The sequence below is a fragment of the Haliaeetus albicilla genome, chromosome 2 (assembly GCF_947461875.1).
Source record: "Haliaeetus albicilla chromosome 2, bHalAlb1.1, whole genome shotgun sequence".
In the NCBI taxonomy this organism is placed as follows: Eukaryota; Metazoa; Chordata; class Aves; order Accipitriformes; family Accipitridae; genus Haliaeetus; species Haliaeetus albicilla.
Genome location: NC_091484.1, coordinates 14,052,980 through 14,071,906, shown reverse-complemented (window position 1 = coordinate 14,071,906; position 18,927 = coordinate 14,052,980). Strand labels below are relative to the sequence as shown.

General features: G+C 45.0%; 2 protein-coding genes across 2 annotated transcripts in view; both read left to right on the top strand.

The window, feature by feature from the left end:
- PPP1R16B (protein phosphatase 1 regulatory subunit 16B) overlaps positions 1 to 10,187 on the top strand; it is a 66,402-nt gene extending 56,215 nt beyond the window's left edge. Inside the window, exons 7-11 of the mRNA XM_069806975.1 lie at positions 652 to 777; positions 1,134 to 1,209; positions 2,256 to 2,385; positions 3,139 to 3,307; positions 3,918 to 10,187. Of these exons, the coding sequence (XP_069663076.1) occupies positions 652 to 777; positions 1,134 to 1,209; positions 2,256 to 2,385; positions 3,139 to 3,307; positions 3,918 to 4,439 (1,023 nt within the window). The 3' untranslated portion in view covers positions 4,440 to 10,187. The remainder of the gene's footprint in view (positions 1 to 651; positions 778 to 1,133; positions 1,210 to 2,255; positions 2,386 to 3,138; positions 3,308 to 3,917) is intronic.
- Positions 10,188 to 10,864: 677 nt separating this feature from the next.
- Positions 10,865 to 18,899, top strand: LOC104314988 (protein FAM83D-B-like). Its single transcript, XM_069806989.1, has 4 exons — positions 10,865 to 11,434; positions 14,394 to 14,561; positions 15,460 to 15,584; positions 15,950 to 18,899. Exons 1-4 carry the CDS (start codon positions 10,982 to 10,984, stop codon positions 16,902 to 16,904), a joined length of 1,701 nt encoding a protein of 566 aa, XP_069663090.1. The 5' UTR covers positions 10,865 to 10,981; the 3' UTR covers positions 16,905 to 18,899.
- Positions 18,900 to 18,927: the final 28 nt, after the last annotated feature.

The following is an 18,927-nucleotide window of genomic DNA, read 5'->3' as shown; positions in this document are numbered from 1 at the left end:
AGTGTCGTGGGGGACTAAAGGAGACTATTATTGATGTCTCCAAAGTGGTGGTTGTAGTTGGAAGCCAATATCTGAAAAATCATATTCACTTAACTAAAAGTAGCCAAGGATTACAATGTTTTTTATTTTCAAATGGTGAAAATGATAAAAGCATGAGTGGAAGTGCAGTTGTACAAAGAGAGTCCTGACTAAAGCAGGCTGAAAATTTGATTAAAAAAAAAAAAAATCACATCCGCAGCACTTAAATGGGGAAGAGGAGACATTCTTCTGGCAAGAGAAATGCAGAGTTTATAGTGGATGATATTCTCCTTTGCAAGCTTGCATTTTAATGGTGCTGTTTCCCTACAGAGTTGGAAGCATTTAAGAGCTCTTGATTTAAAATGTAAAAACATTATTCTTCTAACCCATTTATGTAAGTTATTTTAAGAACTGTTAAGCAGTTTCCTCTCCAAACAGAATTACATGCAGGTAATACTGAGTTTCAGTAACAGGAACAACCTGCTTTTGACCTGATGGCATCTGCCAAATGTGAAATGTGCTGCCTGTCCAGATCTAGACTCGGATGTTATCCAAGAAATTCCACTGAAACTTGGTGTATAAAACCATTCGTGGTCCTTGCAGGTGGTTCATGCTCTATTCCTTATCTCCTAGCTACATATAGCTGCAGCCAATGGTTATCTGCATGCAGCTGAAGTCCTTCTTGACCAGGGGGCAAGCCTGGATGTTAAGGACTGGGATGGCTGGGAACCTCTTCATGCTGCTGCTTTCTGGGGACAGGTAATTATTTTTTTGCAAATGTCATGGATGAGGGTGACATTTCTTTCTGCCTGGACAAATTGTGGAGCACTCTGCAAATAGAAGAAATCTATACTAGGGCTAGACTCTCTGGGCAGCATCAGATGAGGTCCTTGGGGCTCCAAAAAGAACCTGTTGCTGAGAAAGTTTGGGGAGAGTATGTCTGTGCAGGTGAATGGTAGGAAAAATGTTTAACATCACACACGTACCAGAATAATTTGAGGTGAGTTGAGCATGCATGCCATTTCTTCTTACCTTATTCCAACTTTTCAGCTTTGAGGAGGAAAGCGATTGCCTAAAATACCTCTGTCAACTTGGCTTTCTTTCCCTTTCTTTAGATGCAGATGGCAGAGTTGCTTGTGTCCCACGGGGCTAGTTTGAGTGCTAGGACATCTTTGGATGAGATGCCAATAGGTGAGTTTACTAAGCTTAAAAAAAAGAAATAACTAAGAAAAGCTTTTCCCCCTAAGTGTGCTGGAGTCTTCACATGGTGCTTTCAGAAGCATTAACATCATTTTTCAGACATTTTTAGAATCAAAGTTGCAGTTACTTTAACTGGGACTGAAGTTTTAAAGCACCTACTTTGTTATTTCTGAAAATGCTTATTCGTGTTCATAAAAGCAAGAGAGAAGGAGTTTCTCAAGCACCAAGTCTTTCTGCCTGTGTGTTTACACTCATGTTATCCCTCTGTACCTGTGCTTGGGAGTCTCTCCGCTCTGACATTGTAGTCTTGGACCTGAGCAGCTGTTGAGTGCAGCCCTAAGATGTGGGTGTCTAACTTTGCTTTGATGCAATGAAGTGTGGTAAGCTACAAGGGGTTGGAGGGGAATGAGAAGGCATACACAAGTCTTGGAACAGATTGGAAGTAAAACTGTTAGCATCTGAACATGTGTATTATAACCTTGTGCCATATTTTCTTTTGGCAAAAGGTTTTCTGAGCCTTAATTGAAAAATATGTGCATTCTTATTTTGAAGGTTGAAACTTCTTGTCTTCTGCCCTGGTCTGGTCTGGTTTTGTCTGCTCTTTTTTTCATTTTGGAGGCTTAAGTAAAAATGCTGTATTCAGGGGAGCTGCAGTCTGGTAATTACAGAAATGTCTTTTCCTCCCATCTTGAAGTGTTGATACAGTGGTCAATATATCTCTCACCCTTTCATGGGTAAAGGCACAGCATGCTGCAGAGATGGGACAAAACCTAGCTGAATAGCTGGATCAATGCAAAGCTGAGCCCCCATCACAGTCAGCAGCTCTTGTTTTCTGCTCCTGTTTAGGTGTCCAAACCATTCTGTCTCCCCTAATTTGTTTAAAGATTAATGTGCCTAAGCATATTTTGCTTAAATTTCCCTTCTCTTCCTCCTAGCTTTTGTGGTTGTATATACTAGGAATACACAGTTAGTAACATGGTGTTAATGGTACCACATTTGAACTGTCTGATTAATAGCTTGGTTTGTGTGTGCCATAGATCTGTGTGAAGAGGAGGAATTCAAAGTATTGCTTCTGGAGTTGAAACACAAACACGATGTGATCATGAAGTCTCAGATGAGGCATAAATCCTCCCTAAGTCGAAGGACCTCCAGCACTGGCAGCCGGGGGTAAGTGCGTTGTTCCCTGCAGGTCACCCGGTGCCTAAGCTTGGCCACCCAGATGTGATTGCAGAGCACTCTGCAGTCGGCATCAGGAGAAGAACCCGTCTGTCCTTTCTAAACAAACTCTGAAAGGCAGAAGCTGACTCTCGGTTGCTGAAAGCAGAGCTCCTTTGAAGAGTGGTTCTTTCGCTAGAAAGAGATGTTGTTTCTTGGGGGGAAAATGGCTTTGCGCTGTTGTGGCTTAAGAACTTCTCCGAGCAGAGGACAAAGTGGTAAGAATTTACCCTGTTAAACCACTGATACTGGTGTCAGAAAATCAGTGCTTCAAGTGGATTAACTTGAGCTTCTCAATAATATGTCTCATGGCCAAGATACTGTGCTCAGACACAGTTTGCACATGTCTTTATAAGATGTTTACTAGGCACCAAAGCAGTCCTGCAGACCACAAAACTTCCTAAACAGCCTGTGGGCTGTTTCCCTCTATATTTACTCCACTGGTTGCAGAGTAGTTCCATTAGGTGCGCTGTATGAGATCTAACACAGATTTGCAGTACTACTTTTAGAGTCCTTAAAATTCCTCCCACCTTTAATAGCCACACTAGTGCCTTTGCTTTGCGTGGGTGCCAGGAAGCAAAATTTGCGTTCCATTCCAGCGGGGAGAGGCTGTGAAGCACGAGGAGGAGGTGTAAAGAGCTACAGGGTAAGAGGAAATGTCGTGTCCTGCTCACAGCTTCGATGCCCCTTCTCCCTGTCTAACAGGAAGGTGGTGAGGAGGGCCAGCCTTTCGGACCGAACAAACCTGTACAGGAAGGAGTGCGAGAAAGAGGCCATTGTCTGGCAGCAACTGGGGGCAGCAGAAGAAGGAAGAAACTCAGGTCTCATTGGAGAAATTGGGGAGACTCGGTCTGACCAGGAGAATACAGACCCCGTAAGGAATCTCTTCTCTATTATGGGAGTCACCGAGGAGGGCTGGTAGCGCAGGTTCAATAGCAATGGGTGCCCTGGGATGGAAGGCAGCTGAAAAATTTGTAAACTTCCTCCATCAGATGTAAGCAAAAGACCCAATTCTCATTTGGCAGAAACTGGGATATCCCACTCAAGTGGAAGGACTGTATTTACAGCTGCATAAATAGTTTTGAGATAATGCCCTAGGGAACCAGGAAGTTCAGAAAAAAATAGCATGTACATTTCTCTTTACTGCTGGCAAACTGGTAATCACAAAAGAATTGTAATCTTGCTTTGCAGTTATTTGTTTTTAATTCAGTTATTGTCACATTATATTAATATGCTTATCTATCTTTTTTTTTTTTTTTTTTACTCCTTCTGAGTTAACATTCCATGTCCCTGGTTGGCAACCAGCTCCTGGTTGGGGCTCACAGCATTATAGGGTCCTGTTAGTGGGTGAATTCAATGTTTGTGCTGTAGTACCTCTCTGGTGGAAAGGCAGAGTGTGAGCAGGCTTAGAAAGTTGTCACAGGGATGAACCGTGTTATGAGGGATGGGGGAAGATGCTCTTCTTTCATGTCTTCTTGTTACAGAATTCAGTGCTGGAGAACTCTTCCCTCCTTCCGGAGTTAGCAAACAAAAGCACCCAGTGTGACTCTGAAATCCCCCTCCAGAATGGACTCATGGCATCTGCCAGCACTTACCAGTACACCTTTTCCAACGGGGACATTTGGAGTATGCACGCTGACCCTGACAGTAACCCAGGCCACATGCTGCCCTATGGCAACCCCGGGCTCCCTGACACACAGCAGTTCTGGGGTACCTACAAGGAGCACAACCATCAAACACTCTCCGAACTTAAGCGGCAGCGGGCTGCAGCCAAACTCCTCAATCACCCTTTCCTCAGCACCCACTTCGGCAGTGGCGTGGGAGGAGTTGCTGAGAATGGGGGTGAGGCCAAGTCGCATCTAATCGGATCCAGGACTTCTCCCTACAGCTCCAATGGGACCTCAGTGTATTACACAGTGTCCAGTGGTGATCCACCCCTCTTGAAATTCAAAGCTCCCATGGAGGAAATGGAAGAGAAGGTGCATGGGTGCTGCAGAATTTCCTAGTCTCATCTGTTTCTCACCCCAGAGGAAAAAAGTCATGGGTGGGCTGGTTGGATCTATTGCAGTGGCCAGGTTGTTTGCATTCCAAAGGGAGAGTTTGGTTATGGACATCCTGACTGTGGTGGCCTCGTTCATCTTGAATTGTACTTTACCCTGCCAATTGCTTCCATTGCAGTTGAATGAGTAATACAGGTGGAGCAAGGCTCTTAGGAGAGGAAGGGGTGCGCATCAATATGATGTAAAAAGAGTCACCCTAGTCTTGCTCCCTGGGGAAGAAGGAATGGTGCACTGCCTCCCTGTCCTTGGGAAGTCATGAGATGCCTTGGAACAAAGAAAGGATCTGAATTAAAATCTTTGCATCTGAGCCTCTTGCTGTAAGTCACAAAGCTTCTGGAAGGTGACAGTTCAGACCTGAATTTTCACTCTTGAGTGATGCATATATCCTGGAGGGGAGATCAACCCCCACACAGGGTTTGCAAGAGTGGACAGAGCTGTTTTCCGTACAGCTGGATCCAGCATTTACAGGGCCTGAGCAACAAGCAAGCATAGATGCTGCACTTGCTTTAGGAAGTTTGCAAGGTGTTATCTCCTTGCAGTGACAGCTCACCATCAAAAACTGTCCACTGGTTGGGTCCTATTCTGCTCATGTAAACTCATCACTGCAGACTGCCACTAGGTTTGAAGCAGAACTTTTCCTGGAACAGGCTTCACTCAATAGGCTTTAAAACTGATGTTGCAATAAGGGGCCCTGGCAATAGGATTTTACTGCAATAAAATACTGACAAAGGTCTATATTGGGATAAGTAATTTAAAAAACTTATTTGTACTATTTAGACTCTTAATTTGTTAAAACTGAAAAGACTTTTGCTGATCTCACTTTCCTATTGATTCTGTTTGTTTACTCTGTACGCTCAACACAGATACTATGGGCAGTATGCTTTGCATTCTGATTTTTTCTGGATTTCCAGAACCACAGGGCTCGGGAGGGCTGAGGAGGAAAGGCTTGCTAACACTAATCTAGAAATGCCATGAAAGTGTTTCTAATCTCCCTAGATGTTACGACACTTGTGTTAACCTGAAGTTTTTGGCTGATAAATAACTGTTAAATCATTGCTTTTGTAGTTGAACATTGCAGCAGGGCAGGAGATTTTCTTTGTCTGTTTTCCAGCTCCCATGCTGAAATCATCAGCAGTGGTTAGTAGCCGTCAGAAGAAGACTTAAATGCCTCTATGTATAAGGGAGTCACCTAGTGCCATGCAGTACTTAGCAAAGCCTCTCTGCGGTAGAGTGGCTGGCACACCAACACCAGTGTTTTAGTGTAGTTCATGTTAGCTCTGACAGACTACCTGAGAAACACGGTATAGCACGGTATAACCTGGGGGTTTGGCACTGGCTTTTTAGCAAGTTAAGGCTTTGCATACCTGGGGAAGGTGAAAGGTGCGTGCCCAATGGGGGAGAGCTCTGAGGAACTGGCCACAGTTGAGTTAACAAGTTTTATCTACAGAACTAACTGTAAATCTTCAACCCTTTTTCTGCACAGAGGGGCTATTGCAAACATAACTATTTGCCTGCATGAATATGTGTCTTCTTGGGCAGTTTAAATTCCAAACTCTGAAAACATAAGCCTGTTTGGGTCTCCGTAAGTCATCATTGGATTAAATCCAGCTCACGTTGTTGTGCTTCAGCCAAGCAACAGTAAATGCAGCTTCCATCCCTCTTCCTTTTAGCTGGCGGCTGTTAGACATCAATGTTACGCTTCACACGTACGCTCCCCCTGTGGGAATCCTGACAGCCTTTCCTTTTTTCTAGGCTATAAAAACTTGGCTGAGGCTGAAACTCACTGTTAAGTGCTACCCTCTGCTCCCCATCAAATCTAGCTCATTGCTGGGGCTGGATGTATTATGATACAGGGTTCTGGGCTCCTGATTCTCGGCTCCTCGAGGCAGCAGAGGTGGCTGTGTGTCACCACCACAACCACGCTGTGCAGAAAACACTTTTGGACCTGTGAGGTTATTACCAGGCTGACAATTTACTCTTCTGAACTCTGAAGATACAATTCTCTTCCCTCACCAGTTTTAGGAACAAATTAGAAAATGGTAGCAGTTGATCTGATTTTTTTTAAAACCTCAGTTCAGTTAAAGGCAGGGGATTTCTTTGTATGTTTTGAAACATTGAGAGAAGTTGAGCTTCCTCCATTATTGAAATGCATATGCTAAATATAAGACTAGAAAATACTTCTTGTGCTTGACTTAAGCTCAAGGGATTTTAAAAGTCATTGTGTAGTAGAAAGAATATGATTTGGTAACCGGACAGACTTCACGGCATCTGTGTGTGGTTAACAGTGGGTCTTCTGATTATCTCGAGAAAATTCTTCTGGGATAACACCAAGTGTAGCCTGGGTATTACTGAGCGGGGAGAGATGCTCTTTCAGATGCCTCTTTTCTCCCATGGTGTTGAGGGTTGTCTCTCCACATCCATCCTAACAAAAGTTCTGGACTCAGTGTAACAAATTTTGGTGCTGCTATCCACTAGGTTGTAAGTGGTGCAAAATTCGGGCCCAGCTGATGCCTTCCCTCCCATGGAAGGAGTTGGGCCCTTTTCCTTCTCAGAGCAATTTTGTGTTATCAAGTGTATTGAGTCCTACCTAACACCAAGCAATGAAAAGGAGCCTGTTGAATGCAATAGTGTTAAGTAGTTGAGGGGTGCTTTCACTGAGAGTTGTTAATACATTAAAACTGTAGGAAGCCAGTCCATTTTGGACAAACAGCTTTTAGTCCATTGGTATTTCACTCTGTTTATATGTGAAACTCCAGGAACTCATCACTCTAGCTGTGATGTTGAGCAAACCAATAATTGATTTGCTATCAGGCAAAAAATATTACAGATTCTAGATTACAAATCATCCCCCTAATTGGACTTTGTATTGTAATTGTAAAACTGGCTGTAATACAGCTCTTCTGGCTTTATCACTGTAAGCTAACATGCTCACTGTGGCATCTGATCAAATGTAATCAATTCTTATTCAGACAAGAGAGTCAGTAATCAATAAATCTTCCAGGCCATGTTTCACAGCCATGCCAAGTATTTATCTACCACTGGCTTTGGGATGAAGTAGCATCAGAGTGGGACTTGCGAAGGCTATTGAAGAGTGACCTAGAATTGATTCATGCTCGTGCGTTGGTGACATTTGGGATATAACGGTCAGTGCCTGTGGCGCACTGGTGAATATACTTGGGGAAGGAGCTGGCAATTCATGCTGTATGCAGAGCTGTTGGTTTTAGGTTTGGGATGAGCAATTCTGTAAAGTGGATATTTAACCTGCTTCTGGTAAACTGTTTTGTAGAGACAAACAGGCTTTTGGGGCAATAACAAACACATAGATACTCTTATATGTGCATTGTAGGAGCCTACCTCTAGGAGTAGGGCTTTTTATTATAAAATTTAGCAGTGTTACAACAATAGTGGTTTTCTATATCTATGTGTTTTAAAGGCCATCCCAGTGGAAAGCTCTGAGGTACATAGCAGAAGGCACTTGGCTATTTCATTGGATCTTAAAATTGTGAAAAAGCTGTAGAAACTAGAAATCAAGTTGTGACTGGCATATCTAGCACTTGGCTTACTAGAGGAAGATTTGGGCTTTTTATGCTATACTCTTGTGGTTTTAGGCTCAGTAAACATCTAAGTACAGATTCAAGGTCAGATTAGAGTCCCACTTCTGTTAGCAGTAAGCCAAAGGTGGTAGTTATTCATACAGGCTACGCAAAGCTTTGAGAACATGGATGTATTGATGGGTCTATTGTAGGCAGAACTGCACATGAGAATAACCGTTCTGCTTGCAAAATCTTCCTGTATGCTGAAGTTGTATTGTTTCTAGCAAACTAAGTGGCTGATGAGACCAGCTTTACTTTCCATGTAGGCTCTTTTTTAGATGGAAAAAGTGTCTCTCAAAATAGTGTCTCTGCTTTACTGAGCTCAACCAAGAAAGTCCCAGCACTGAAATGTTAGATAAGGGCTTAAGTACCATTGCTGGGATCTGTTTGACGTCAGATCTGGATCTGTGTTTCACATACCAAGTGGAGTGATTTTAGCCCACTTAATCTCACTTCTGTGGTTCTCCAGAATCTTAAAACCCTCCCAGTTTGGGAAGAACTGACTCTAGCTGATGTGATTCTGTACCACCTTGCAAGTGTGGTTCAGGAACCATGAGGATGAGGAACTCCTGGCAGGGAAGAAGAGCATGGCAGGGCAATAGCAATAATGAATCAGTGCAATACTCAGTGGAGGCAGGGAATTCTCTAGTTTATTGAGCAGGGTCTTATTTTGTGGGGTTGAAAGCACTTACAAGCTACCAAATGGCATTACAACTTCTGTTTAGTGTCCTTTTGCTTTAATCTTGGAGCTCTGTTTACCCAAATCTTCTCTGCTGAAACTAAATCAGCAATACCATGAAACAGGAGCATCTTAACCGAGAAAGCAATAGCACTGGTCTCCAGTGAGCCATAGATGAACTGTTGTCCATCTGCTGGAAGGTGTCCTCCCTACGTCTGGATATTTCTGTGCCTTATCATACTTGCTAAAGGTAACTTGGTAACTAGTCTCTGGAAGGTTTGTGGTGACTATTTAGTGCTGTTCTTTAACTTGGAGACTATTTTGCAAGGGGATAACAGTTCAGAGCATACCAGATTTTGAAGTTTTTATTTGCTCTTTCAGTTTCTCTCACTATCGCCAGTTCTTTCTTCCTAAATACACAGAAAGGAAATGCACAGGGTCTTCATTCTAATTTAACAAATCATGTTGACCTCCTTTGTTATAGCAGTTCTCTACAGGCAGAATCCTGAACACGCTTGTAGCAGCAAAGTCTAGCCTCTTACTACAGAACACAGCTGATATTTACATTTTTTTGTTTTGTTTTGCCTGTGGCTGTACAGCAGAATTTCTTGTCCCTGGTTGTTCTTCAGCTTTATTCTGCTGTTTTTGTGTTGGCCAAACTGGTAATGGACTTCTCAGTTCCTCCCCACAATCTGAGTACTGCTGGGTTCTTCAGGCAACATCTGCCATGGCACAATTACGACCTAGACTATTTTGCTATATTTCAACTGCAGAAGCTGTAGTAGAGGAGACTCTGCTCAAGACACCCGTTCCCAAACCTACACCTACAATTCAATTACCTCCACCCGCAGCTGGAGGGGAGATACGGGTTTTTAAACAGTGCAGATGCAGCCTTAGTATTGCCACCTCTACGTCTTCAGCCTATAGATTGCAGTGTGAGAATGGACTACAGGAGTGTCGGTAACCCTGGTACAGCTCGGTGTGACTGCTACATGTACAGGATATTAACAAATGATGGCAAGCCTTCTGCAATAACTTGTAATTCCATTGATCAGTAGTAAATGATGTACAAATAAAACTTGATGAAATGTATTTTATGTGAAAAAATAATCTAAGAACTGTATATTGTATTAGCAGCTTTGTGTATAAAATGGCATTTTGGCAATCAGAGTCTAATATATTTAAAACTTTTTTTAAAAAAAGGATATTTGATATTGTACGGAATTGACTTTATTGCTACTGTAAGTATGAAAAGATGGTTTCTTAACATGTTGAAGCAATGCATAAAATCTTAAATTGTATGTAAAACTCATGCCAAAAGGGTATGTCTGACAGTATTAGCACCTGACTCAGTGTCTTTAATAGAGAGATTGAATTTTTTAATTTAAAAATTACATTAAATTTCTTTTAATAATACAAAAATGCCACTGAGTTTTATTTAATTGGTTTACAGTTTGGGGGTCTGCCTGGATGCCTCTGCCTCTCTCCCAGCTCTAAGTACAGCCAGGGATTGTCTGGAAGAGTAAATCTAGGCAGCGGGTAGGTGTAACTTTTTGGTTTTTTTTCAGCAGGTAGCAGCAATTCGCGATGGGGACAAGCAGGAAGGCCAAAACTGTAACTGCCTTTCCTGGATTTCGTCATGTCCGAGGCACTAGGCCCGGCCTTTGTTAAGGCGCTTCCTTAAGAGGGTCCTTCTCGGGCGGGGGAGGTTGATTCGGGCGAGGCCGAAAGCACCCGCAGCCTCCCAGCCCCGCCTGACGGGACAGCAGGACACGGCGGGTGAGAGGAACAGGGCCGTGTTGCAGCGAGGGCCAAGGTCCCCGGCGCGGCCGGCCGTGGGGCAGGTCCGCGTCAGGCCTTGAAGCCGCAAGGAAGGGGTCCGTGCGTGAAGGCCAGGCTGCGGGAAACGGCCGCCTCAGCCAAGGGCACCTCCGCGGCCTGCGGAGCGGAGGGCCGGGGCGCGCGGCCTCCGGGGCCGGGCACTAACGCGGCCGGGTGGCCCTCTGGCGCCAAGGCCGCGGAGAACGGCTGGGCCAGCCCCGCTCCTTCCCCTCGGCCCGCCCCGGCTGGAGCGGCGGGGCCGGGCCGCCTTCGCCGCAGCCAACCGGGGCGCGGGGCGGAGCGCGGCTCCCCCACTGGCGGCGGCGGCGCGGCCCTGTTTGGATTCAAAGCCGCTATAAAGGCGCCGCGGAGCGCCAGCCGGGCCGGGCCGCGCCATGGCCAACCCGTCGCAGTGCCTGGAGGAGGGCGCCGGGCGCTGGCCGCCGCGGCCGCCCGGGCCGTACAGCGAGGCGCAGCGGCTGGCGCTGGAGGAGCTGGTGGCGGGCGGCCCCGAGGCGCTGCGGGCCTTCCTGCGGCGGGAGCAGCTGCCGCCCTTCCTCTCGGAGCCCGAGGTGCAGGCCATCGCGCGGGGCGCCCTGCCGCCCGCCGCCGCCCCGGAGCCGGCGGGCGAGCCCTCGCCCGGCGCCTCCCTCGACGCCTCCTCGCTCACCTACTTCCCCGAGCGCTCGGACCTGGAGCCGCCGGCGCTGGAGCTGGGCTGGCCGGGCTTCGCCAGCGGCGCCTTCCGCGGGCTCACGCGGGTGGAGGCTCACTTCCAGCCCGGCTGCGGGGAGAGCATCTACGGCTGCAAGGAGGCGGTGCGGCGGCAGATCTGCTCCGCCCGTCAGGTGAGTGCGCGACGCCGCCGCCGCCGCCGGCGGGCAGCGCCCGGGGTCGGGGGTGAGGGGGGTGCCGGGGGTGCGGGCTCTGCCGGCAGCGCCCCCCGAAAGCGCCCTGCCCCGCGGCCCTTCTCCAGCGGGTCTGCGAACCGGGACAAAAATCAGCAACGGTGTCGGTGAGCATCTCCTTCGTGTGACGCTAAGCAAGGGCGAGCGGCTTTAAAAGCCCCGTCGAGCAAAGAAAGCCTTGTTAGGAGGGCAACCTTGTAAATGCACAACGAGCGGCACTCGTCCTGACAGCGGGCATCTGTGCGCTACACCCGTGAAATCTCACTTTCCCGGTTACGTTGCTCCAGCGGTGGGGGGCCAAGAGCTCCCCGTCCCCCAGCACTGCGTGCAGAACTGCTGCTGCTCGTGGCCAAACCACCCGCTGGTGTCGAGCTGATCTCGCTCTTGCTCAAAGCAGAAGGCTTCCTATTCCAGGTTCCTTACTGATGTGCTCTGCAAGCCAGATTCGCTTGCAGAAACCTCCTACTGTCCCTGAAAGGATATGACACAAAAAAGGCCTCTTTACTATAAAAGACAGTTGTCTCCAGAGATAACCCTATGACTACATCTCCCTTCTTTGTCTTGTTAATTGCCCTTAAGTAATGTGCAGACCTGCTCTTAGAAGGACTTCCCTCCTACAGGAGTGGATGGTTTTGATCTGATGCAGAGTATGGCTTAAAAATCATGCGGTGTAGTAACTTCTAACTGTTCTCTGTAACTCATTATGTTACCTGAGTTTATAGCCTCCAACTGTAATCCCCACGAGGGAACCACCCTTCTCGTTAGCAGCCATTCAATTGGCTTAGCTGAAATTTAAATGTATAGCTTCCTCTTCAGGTGGCCAGGTGAAGCAACCCCTGGTTCTGTGTGTGGGGTGCTGGCTGAATCAGCAGTTGAGCTTAGTCCCTGCCCCCTTCTGAGTGCAGAAGCTTAGGGCAAGTTTGAGGATGACATGACTGATGGGCTTCTGGCCAGAAACTGTGACAGAGGAAGCTCTGTTCTCAAAGCATCCTTATCAGGTAGATGAGACCAGCCTGGTGACTCGAGTAAACTCCATGAAAACATCTGTTTCTCCAAAAAGCTCTACTTTTTTGTCACATTCTTGCTTGTAGCATCCTGCCAAACACCTTCCCTTGCACCAAGCCAAGAGCCAGGCAAGCTGTTCCTGCTGCTGCCATGTACATGCCTGATCCAGGGAGCACTTTTGTGGACATGCAATGGAGAGAAATTTTGACCCCCTATAACTTACTGAATATCGGATGCTGTGCAATATTGCTCAATCATGTCCAAGTTCTTTGGGTTAATGTGAGGAATGGGAAAACTTCAGATGTTGTATAGTTTCTTCTCAGTTCGCTCAAATGTGGCTAGCTTAAGTGACTAAAGGGGATGCTTGCTATTTTGCCTCTGCTATCCTGAATGGATGAGTGTGGAGAAAAGGGTTTTCTCTCTCTCCTCTAAACAAACCTAACTGTACTTTTGCTTATTTTCAGTTTAAGTGTATTCCTTTTTCAGCTGCTAACTCGGATTAGAACTCAAATGTGCTGTTAATTGAGTAGTCATTTGGAGGCACCAGTGTTTCCAAGGGGGTTTAGTGTGAATTGTTTTGTTTTCAGGGGTTATTTTCTTACTCATCTGGTCTTGTCAAAAGCATCTTATTTTTCTTTATCTTCCTTTGGCACTTTGACAAGTGATTGGGTAAAGAAAAGCACAGGAGACATATAAGAAGCTCAAGCATAAGCTAACTTTATGTAGAGATACCAACATGCCTGTGTGTGTTATACCCAAGAACTCATCTATGTGGAGCGAATCCCGTGGGGAGCAGGGCACCCGTGGGAATAGAAAGCTTAGCCTGTTCTTGTGGGAAATGTTTCCTCTGAGTACGGGCAATGCCACACACAGAGCAGCTGTGTTACATGCAGGCACGCCTTGGGTGTGTTGCAGCAGTGTGTGGAAGCCTTGCCTACCTGATAAGGGCAGGTGGCAGGTACCCACAGCGGTTGTATAACTGTTGTCCTTGATGCTGGTCTAATAGAAAGAGAATAGAAAACTAAGTCAGGAAGCCAAATCCTTTATGCCTTTGTGTCCCCCGCACAGACGTGTATTCCTGGTTTTGAAGGGTGAGAATTCTAGCACCAAAGTGGTGCGCGATGCAGCTCTGAATTAGCTGGAGAGATTGTTCATAAGTGTAGGACTGTTGTCTTGTCTTTGGCCCATTGAGAGAAAATCTTCCTGTTTTAGGACTTGCCTTCTGTAAGGAACTGTTGATTTGAGTGAGTGGAAGGATTTCTTGTGAAGGTGTGGGATGGAAACTCAGAATAACTGAGAGCTCTAGTAAGAGTCTGGAAGTAGGGTATTCAGTTTATATGTTGTCACAGAACTAGTTTATCTCTCGGTAACTTATTGTGTATTGTCTCATAAGGGACAGCATTGCCTTCCTACCACACAAACAGAAATCAGCTGGGGTTTGTGAGATCTTCAGCTGTGACAGTGAGGAGGCCATTTGAGCTAATTCTCCTGCAGGCAGTGGCTATCTGTAGCAGGTACGCCACGCTGGGAGGACAGGAGTGGAGATGGCTTGTCTGGATTCCCAATTCTGCTGCGATAGCTTCCCCAATGTTACCAAAAGGCCATATTACAGGAGGTTATGTAGGAAACCAGGCTGTGAAAGTGTACAAAAGCAGCAGCAGATGTGATCAAAAACCTCTTCAGGCTTAGGCTTTGCACTCCAGGGCACAATGAATTTACAGAAACATTGTAGGAATACAGAAATCTTTTATAACTTGCTAGGGCCTGCGCAGCAGGACAAAAAAATGTGCATCTGGCCTTGATGACAGCAGCAGGAGAAAACAGCTGGGGAAGGCAGTGATCTGGCCTTGTGTAAAATAAAGCCCTTCAACAAGTGTTGTGACTTCTCTTGCAGGTGATTGCCCTTGTGATGGATTCCTTCACAGACATTGATATCTTCGGTGACCTTCAGGATGCCTATAACAACCGCAAAGTCCCTGTCTATATTCTTCTTGACCAGGACTTTCTACCCCATTTCTTGGAAATGTGCAAGAATTTGGGAGTCTGTCCTGAGCAGGAAAGTGTAAGTACTAAACGTGGGTGAGGTTTGGTTTTGAGTTTTTTTTTGTGGTACAGTTTATGGTTATGGATATCAAAGATACCCTTCTATAAAATATCAGACTCCCTTGAAAGACTAAAGCATCTTGTCTGTTAACTGATATAAAAGGGGATTTTCTGAAATGTTTCTCAGTTAATGAAGACCAAGGCTCCATATCACATGGTTTCAGTACAGTCTCTAATCCAACATGTGAAACCGCTCACAAACTCGGTGAAAACCATGCAGAAAAGGCACATCTACTACCTTATGCTACTCGTATGTAGGAGCTATGGCCATGCTATGCAACAGCCTGGTGTGCTGGGTGGAGCATGCACTATCATCCCTGTCCTAAGGAAGCAAGAATTTTCAAGCATTTAATTTTGCAAGATCTAAGTAGCTTTATTTTTTGGCTCAAGGAACTGCTTGCTAAGGAAAACAGAAACATGGGAAGCTCAGGGGTGGTATAGCTCTGGTAACACCTCATTTCTTTCCTAATACATAGTTGCTTTCTTTTAAAAGGGTTTGGATGATGTGACTCAGGCGATTGACTTAATTCCTCTGAATATAAGCTGATATGACTGTGTTATGGCTCGGCTTGGACAGGCTTATGTTCACCCCAGTGAGAGTTTTTCTGGATGGGGAAACACTTCTAGCTTTGTGGGCAGTAATTAATTAGAACTGGCTGTTCTCTCCACAGACTCTCCTAATCTAACAGAAATTTAGCACTGTGTAACTAATAACACTCACACACAGACAATGTAAGGAAGTTCATTTCATTCCTGTCTTCCATAGTATCCGTAGCTGCTTTTAGGTAGAATTGCTAATCAAAATGTTTTGGAAGTTAACTTAAATCTGATGTTACTTTTTCCTTTCTCTGAAACAGCTGATGAGAGTTCGAACTCTCACAGGGAACACGTACTACATGAGGTCAGGTGCCAAAATTGTTGGAAAAGTCCATGAGAAGTTCATGTTAATTGATGGCATTAGAGTGACAACAGGCTCCTACAGGCAAGTATTGGGGTCTGCTGGTGCCCGATGAAGCTATAGAAAGGGGGAGTTTCTGCAAGAAGGATGTATTCAACTTTGCTGTTGCCTGGTATTAATGAATGCCAATGGCAAGTGGACTAGCTGAGTCTAAGGGGAACTAACACAAAACTGGAAACAGTTTTGGAAAACTGGTTTACACAATTTGTTGCTAGCAAAGCACTTGGCTACAGCTAAACAGAGCTCTTTCTGGAGAAGAGTGAGTGAATAGTCTGTCGACTTTATACCTTCTTTATGCACAGCACTTCTAAGCTGAGTCTTGCTATCTGTAACTGTATGTGTTGAAATGCTCTGGAGATTAACTGTGAATCTTGGTTTGTTTTCAATAGTTTCACGTGGTCTGATGGGAAGCTGAACAGCAGCAACTTGCTGCTATTGTCAGGTCAAGTGGTTGAACACTTTGACCTCCAGTTCAGGATTCTTTATGCCCAGTCAATGCCCATCAGCCCTAAGAGGCCATCCAGCTGCAGGAACAGTGGGATATTTGATCACCTAGCAAACAGAATAGAGTCTCCTAAAGAAGATACCATGGAAGGCAACTTGAGAGCAGAATTTGCCAGATTGTCTAGTACTCCAAAGAAACTGTTAAAAGAACGAGAACTGGCTGAAGATACTCCTGGAGGAAAACCTTTTAACTTGGGGCATTCTTGCCTCTGTGAAGAAGAGTGGTTCAGTGATCAAGAGGCCATAGTGGAACGGAAAAGTGCATCGACTCAAACTGGCCCATGGGAAGAGAAGCCTGTAGTGACTGTGTGTAATGCTGCCACGCAGACCAATACTGTAATGGCAGAATCTGGCACTCAGACTTCTGTTGCTGCTAGAATGACAGGCACTCAGACTTCAGTTTTGCTGAAGACTGTAGTGACACAGACAAAGGAAGAGGAGTACACAGAAACACCCCTGCTTCACAGAAAGTTGTCAAAGGAAGAATCATGTCTCTCTGGAAAGGCTGTAACAAGTTCTAGTCTGCGATCACTGTCTTCGTCATCATCCCAGTGCTCTCTTGCAAGTTCTACCGGCTCACTATCTTCTCTCCAGTCCTTTGAATATTCTACCAGTCACAGGGCAGAGTATTTCCAAAAACTACATAAAGAGAGGCAATTCCACTACTCCACTATCAGGTCGAAGCTTAGCCACATGGTTGATATCCTATCCCGGAGGGGACGTGTGCCTGAAAACTACATGACCCAATACACTGGAAGATGCAATCTAAAACAGAGGCGTGACATCAGTGCCAGCCTGCGCAGCCTCCGGGATGTTTCACTCTTTTCACTGAATAAATAATTAATGCACTGAATGCAGAACACAAAAGCTCCAGTCTCAAATTGCAGTCACTTTGTACCTGCTGATTCTTCCACTTCCTTCCAGCGCTTTTTTAATACACGTGTACATCACTCTCCACATTGTTCTATACTATGCAATTTAAGCAATAAAAAAAGAGGTATTTATTTATACAGTAACTACTTACATGTTCCTCTTATACGCATTAGTGGTGAAGGTTAATTTTCATTCTGGATGTTTAACCTGAAAAGTAAACTTATTATTGCTTTCTAGGATTGTTAATGCTCTGGCTTTAGTTTATGTAAACTTGGAAAAATCTGAGTCAGAGTGCCTTTGGAGATTTAGCTTATGTCAAGGTATACTCTATTTTTTTTTTTTAATATTGGCTTTTATTTCTACTTTATATTTGGTGTGAGGAGAAACAACTTATATAGAGCCTACTAGCTCTTCAGTTTGATCATCCTCTCACACCTTTGTGTAGAGACATATATATATATATAAAAAAATATATACATATCCTCAGAAGAGCATCTTCTTAAAACCAAGACCAGGAAGTAGCAGCTTAGCACTCCAAATAACTATACCCATTTTAGGTACAGCCCTGATTTAAATGTGTCTAGTATGTGGAACTAAATGCTAGACATATTGGACCTGTAAGAGTATTTATAGGAAAGTATTGCTGCAGTGTTGGGGTTTTTTGTGCTTGTGAGTGGGAGATGAGGTGATACCTGGAGTTCGGTGTCTTGCTGCAGCATACCTGTTGTACTTCTCTTTTGGGATGACTTCAAAGAACTTTTGTCTCTTGTGCAACTTGTTAAACAGAATTAAGACCATTAGTGCCAATTCTGGCTTGGACTAGGAACGTCTGAACCATCTTGCTTCTGTTAAAAGACCTGTAAATGGGTTCCTTCTCTAGAGTGAACTTAGAGGCAAAACAATCACTGAGGGCATGTGACAAAGCCCCTGTTGAAAACTAAACTGACAAATGCACTACAAAATGTTATGGGTTATGTTTGCTAATATTATTGTACGAGTGGAAAAAAAAAAATTTTCTCTTTAGACCGTCCTATCTGAATTATTCTCTTTGCTGCTCTGTTTATCCTTTACGCAGTACTAACTTGGTTTGAGGAGCTGAAGCGCCACTCTAGTTTTTGGAAATACTCTACTTTCAATATTAAGTGGATCTTAGGTTAAGTTGCTTTGCAGAGACATTACCTGAATATTTGTTAGCCATATTCTGTCCATGTGCTTGCTGTCTGTGCTTGCTGGATTGCTTATCTGAGAAGTGTGTGGATTCCCTCTCTGAGCTCTGACCTGTAGTGTTGGTCTTTAGACCTGCACCCCGGTACTTTTAGTGACCAACCAGACTCTGAATTCTGCCAAGTCAAATCAGAGTCTAGGTTATTTATTTTCTTCTTATTGGGCATGTGTGTCCAGTAGATGGCACATTTCAGCTGTTGTCTTGAATATTCCTGTAAACAGCAATAAATGAGTGAATAAACAGAAAAATATCCAAAACTCAAAAAGGCTGCAACTTAAGTGTAGAGAGCAACGCTATTCTACCAACTTCAGCATTTGTACCTCTGAAATCTATATGGACAAAGAGGCTTAGCTACTTTTATTGCTTGGATTTCAAAGCAGCCACTCCTTCCCTAAAGCTGTAAGGCAGATGTACAGAGGTGCAGGTGAGGAGGGGAAAAAAAAAAAGCTGTCTGCACTTGTTTAAAGAAGGTAAGATACTTTCTTGTCTGGCCCCTGGAGCTGGAACACTGGGAGCGAAGCAAGTTGCAGAGAGGGAGCCAAGATACACCTTCAAAGCCAATCTCGAGTTGTATTTTCAAGAGCTCGCGTTCAGCAGTGCTTGAATGTATGTACAATCAGTGTGTTTGTTCTCTGCGCTTTTTAACTTTGTTGTGCTGTGCAGCTGTTACGGTACACTTACAGGAACCAGAAACCGTTTACAAATAAACTCCTTTTGCCACGGGGGTTTTCACCTGATCGTTGCTGAGCTTTGTTTTCTATTTGT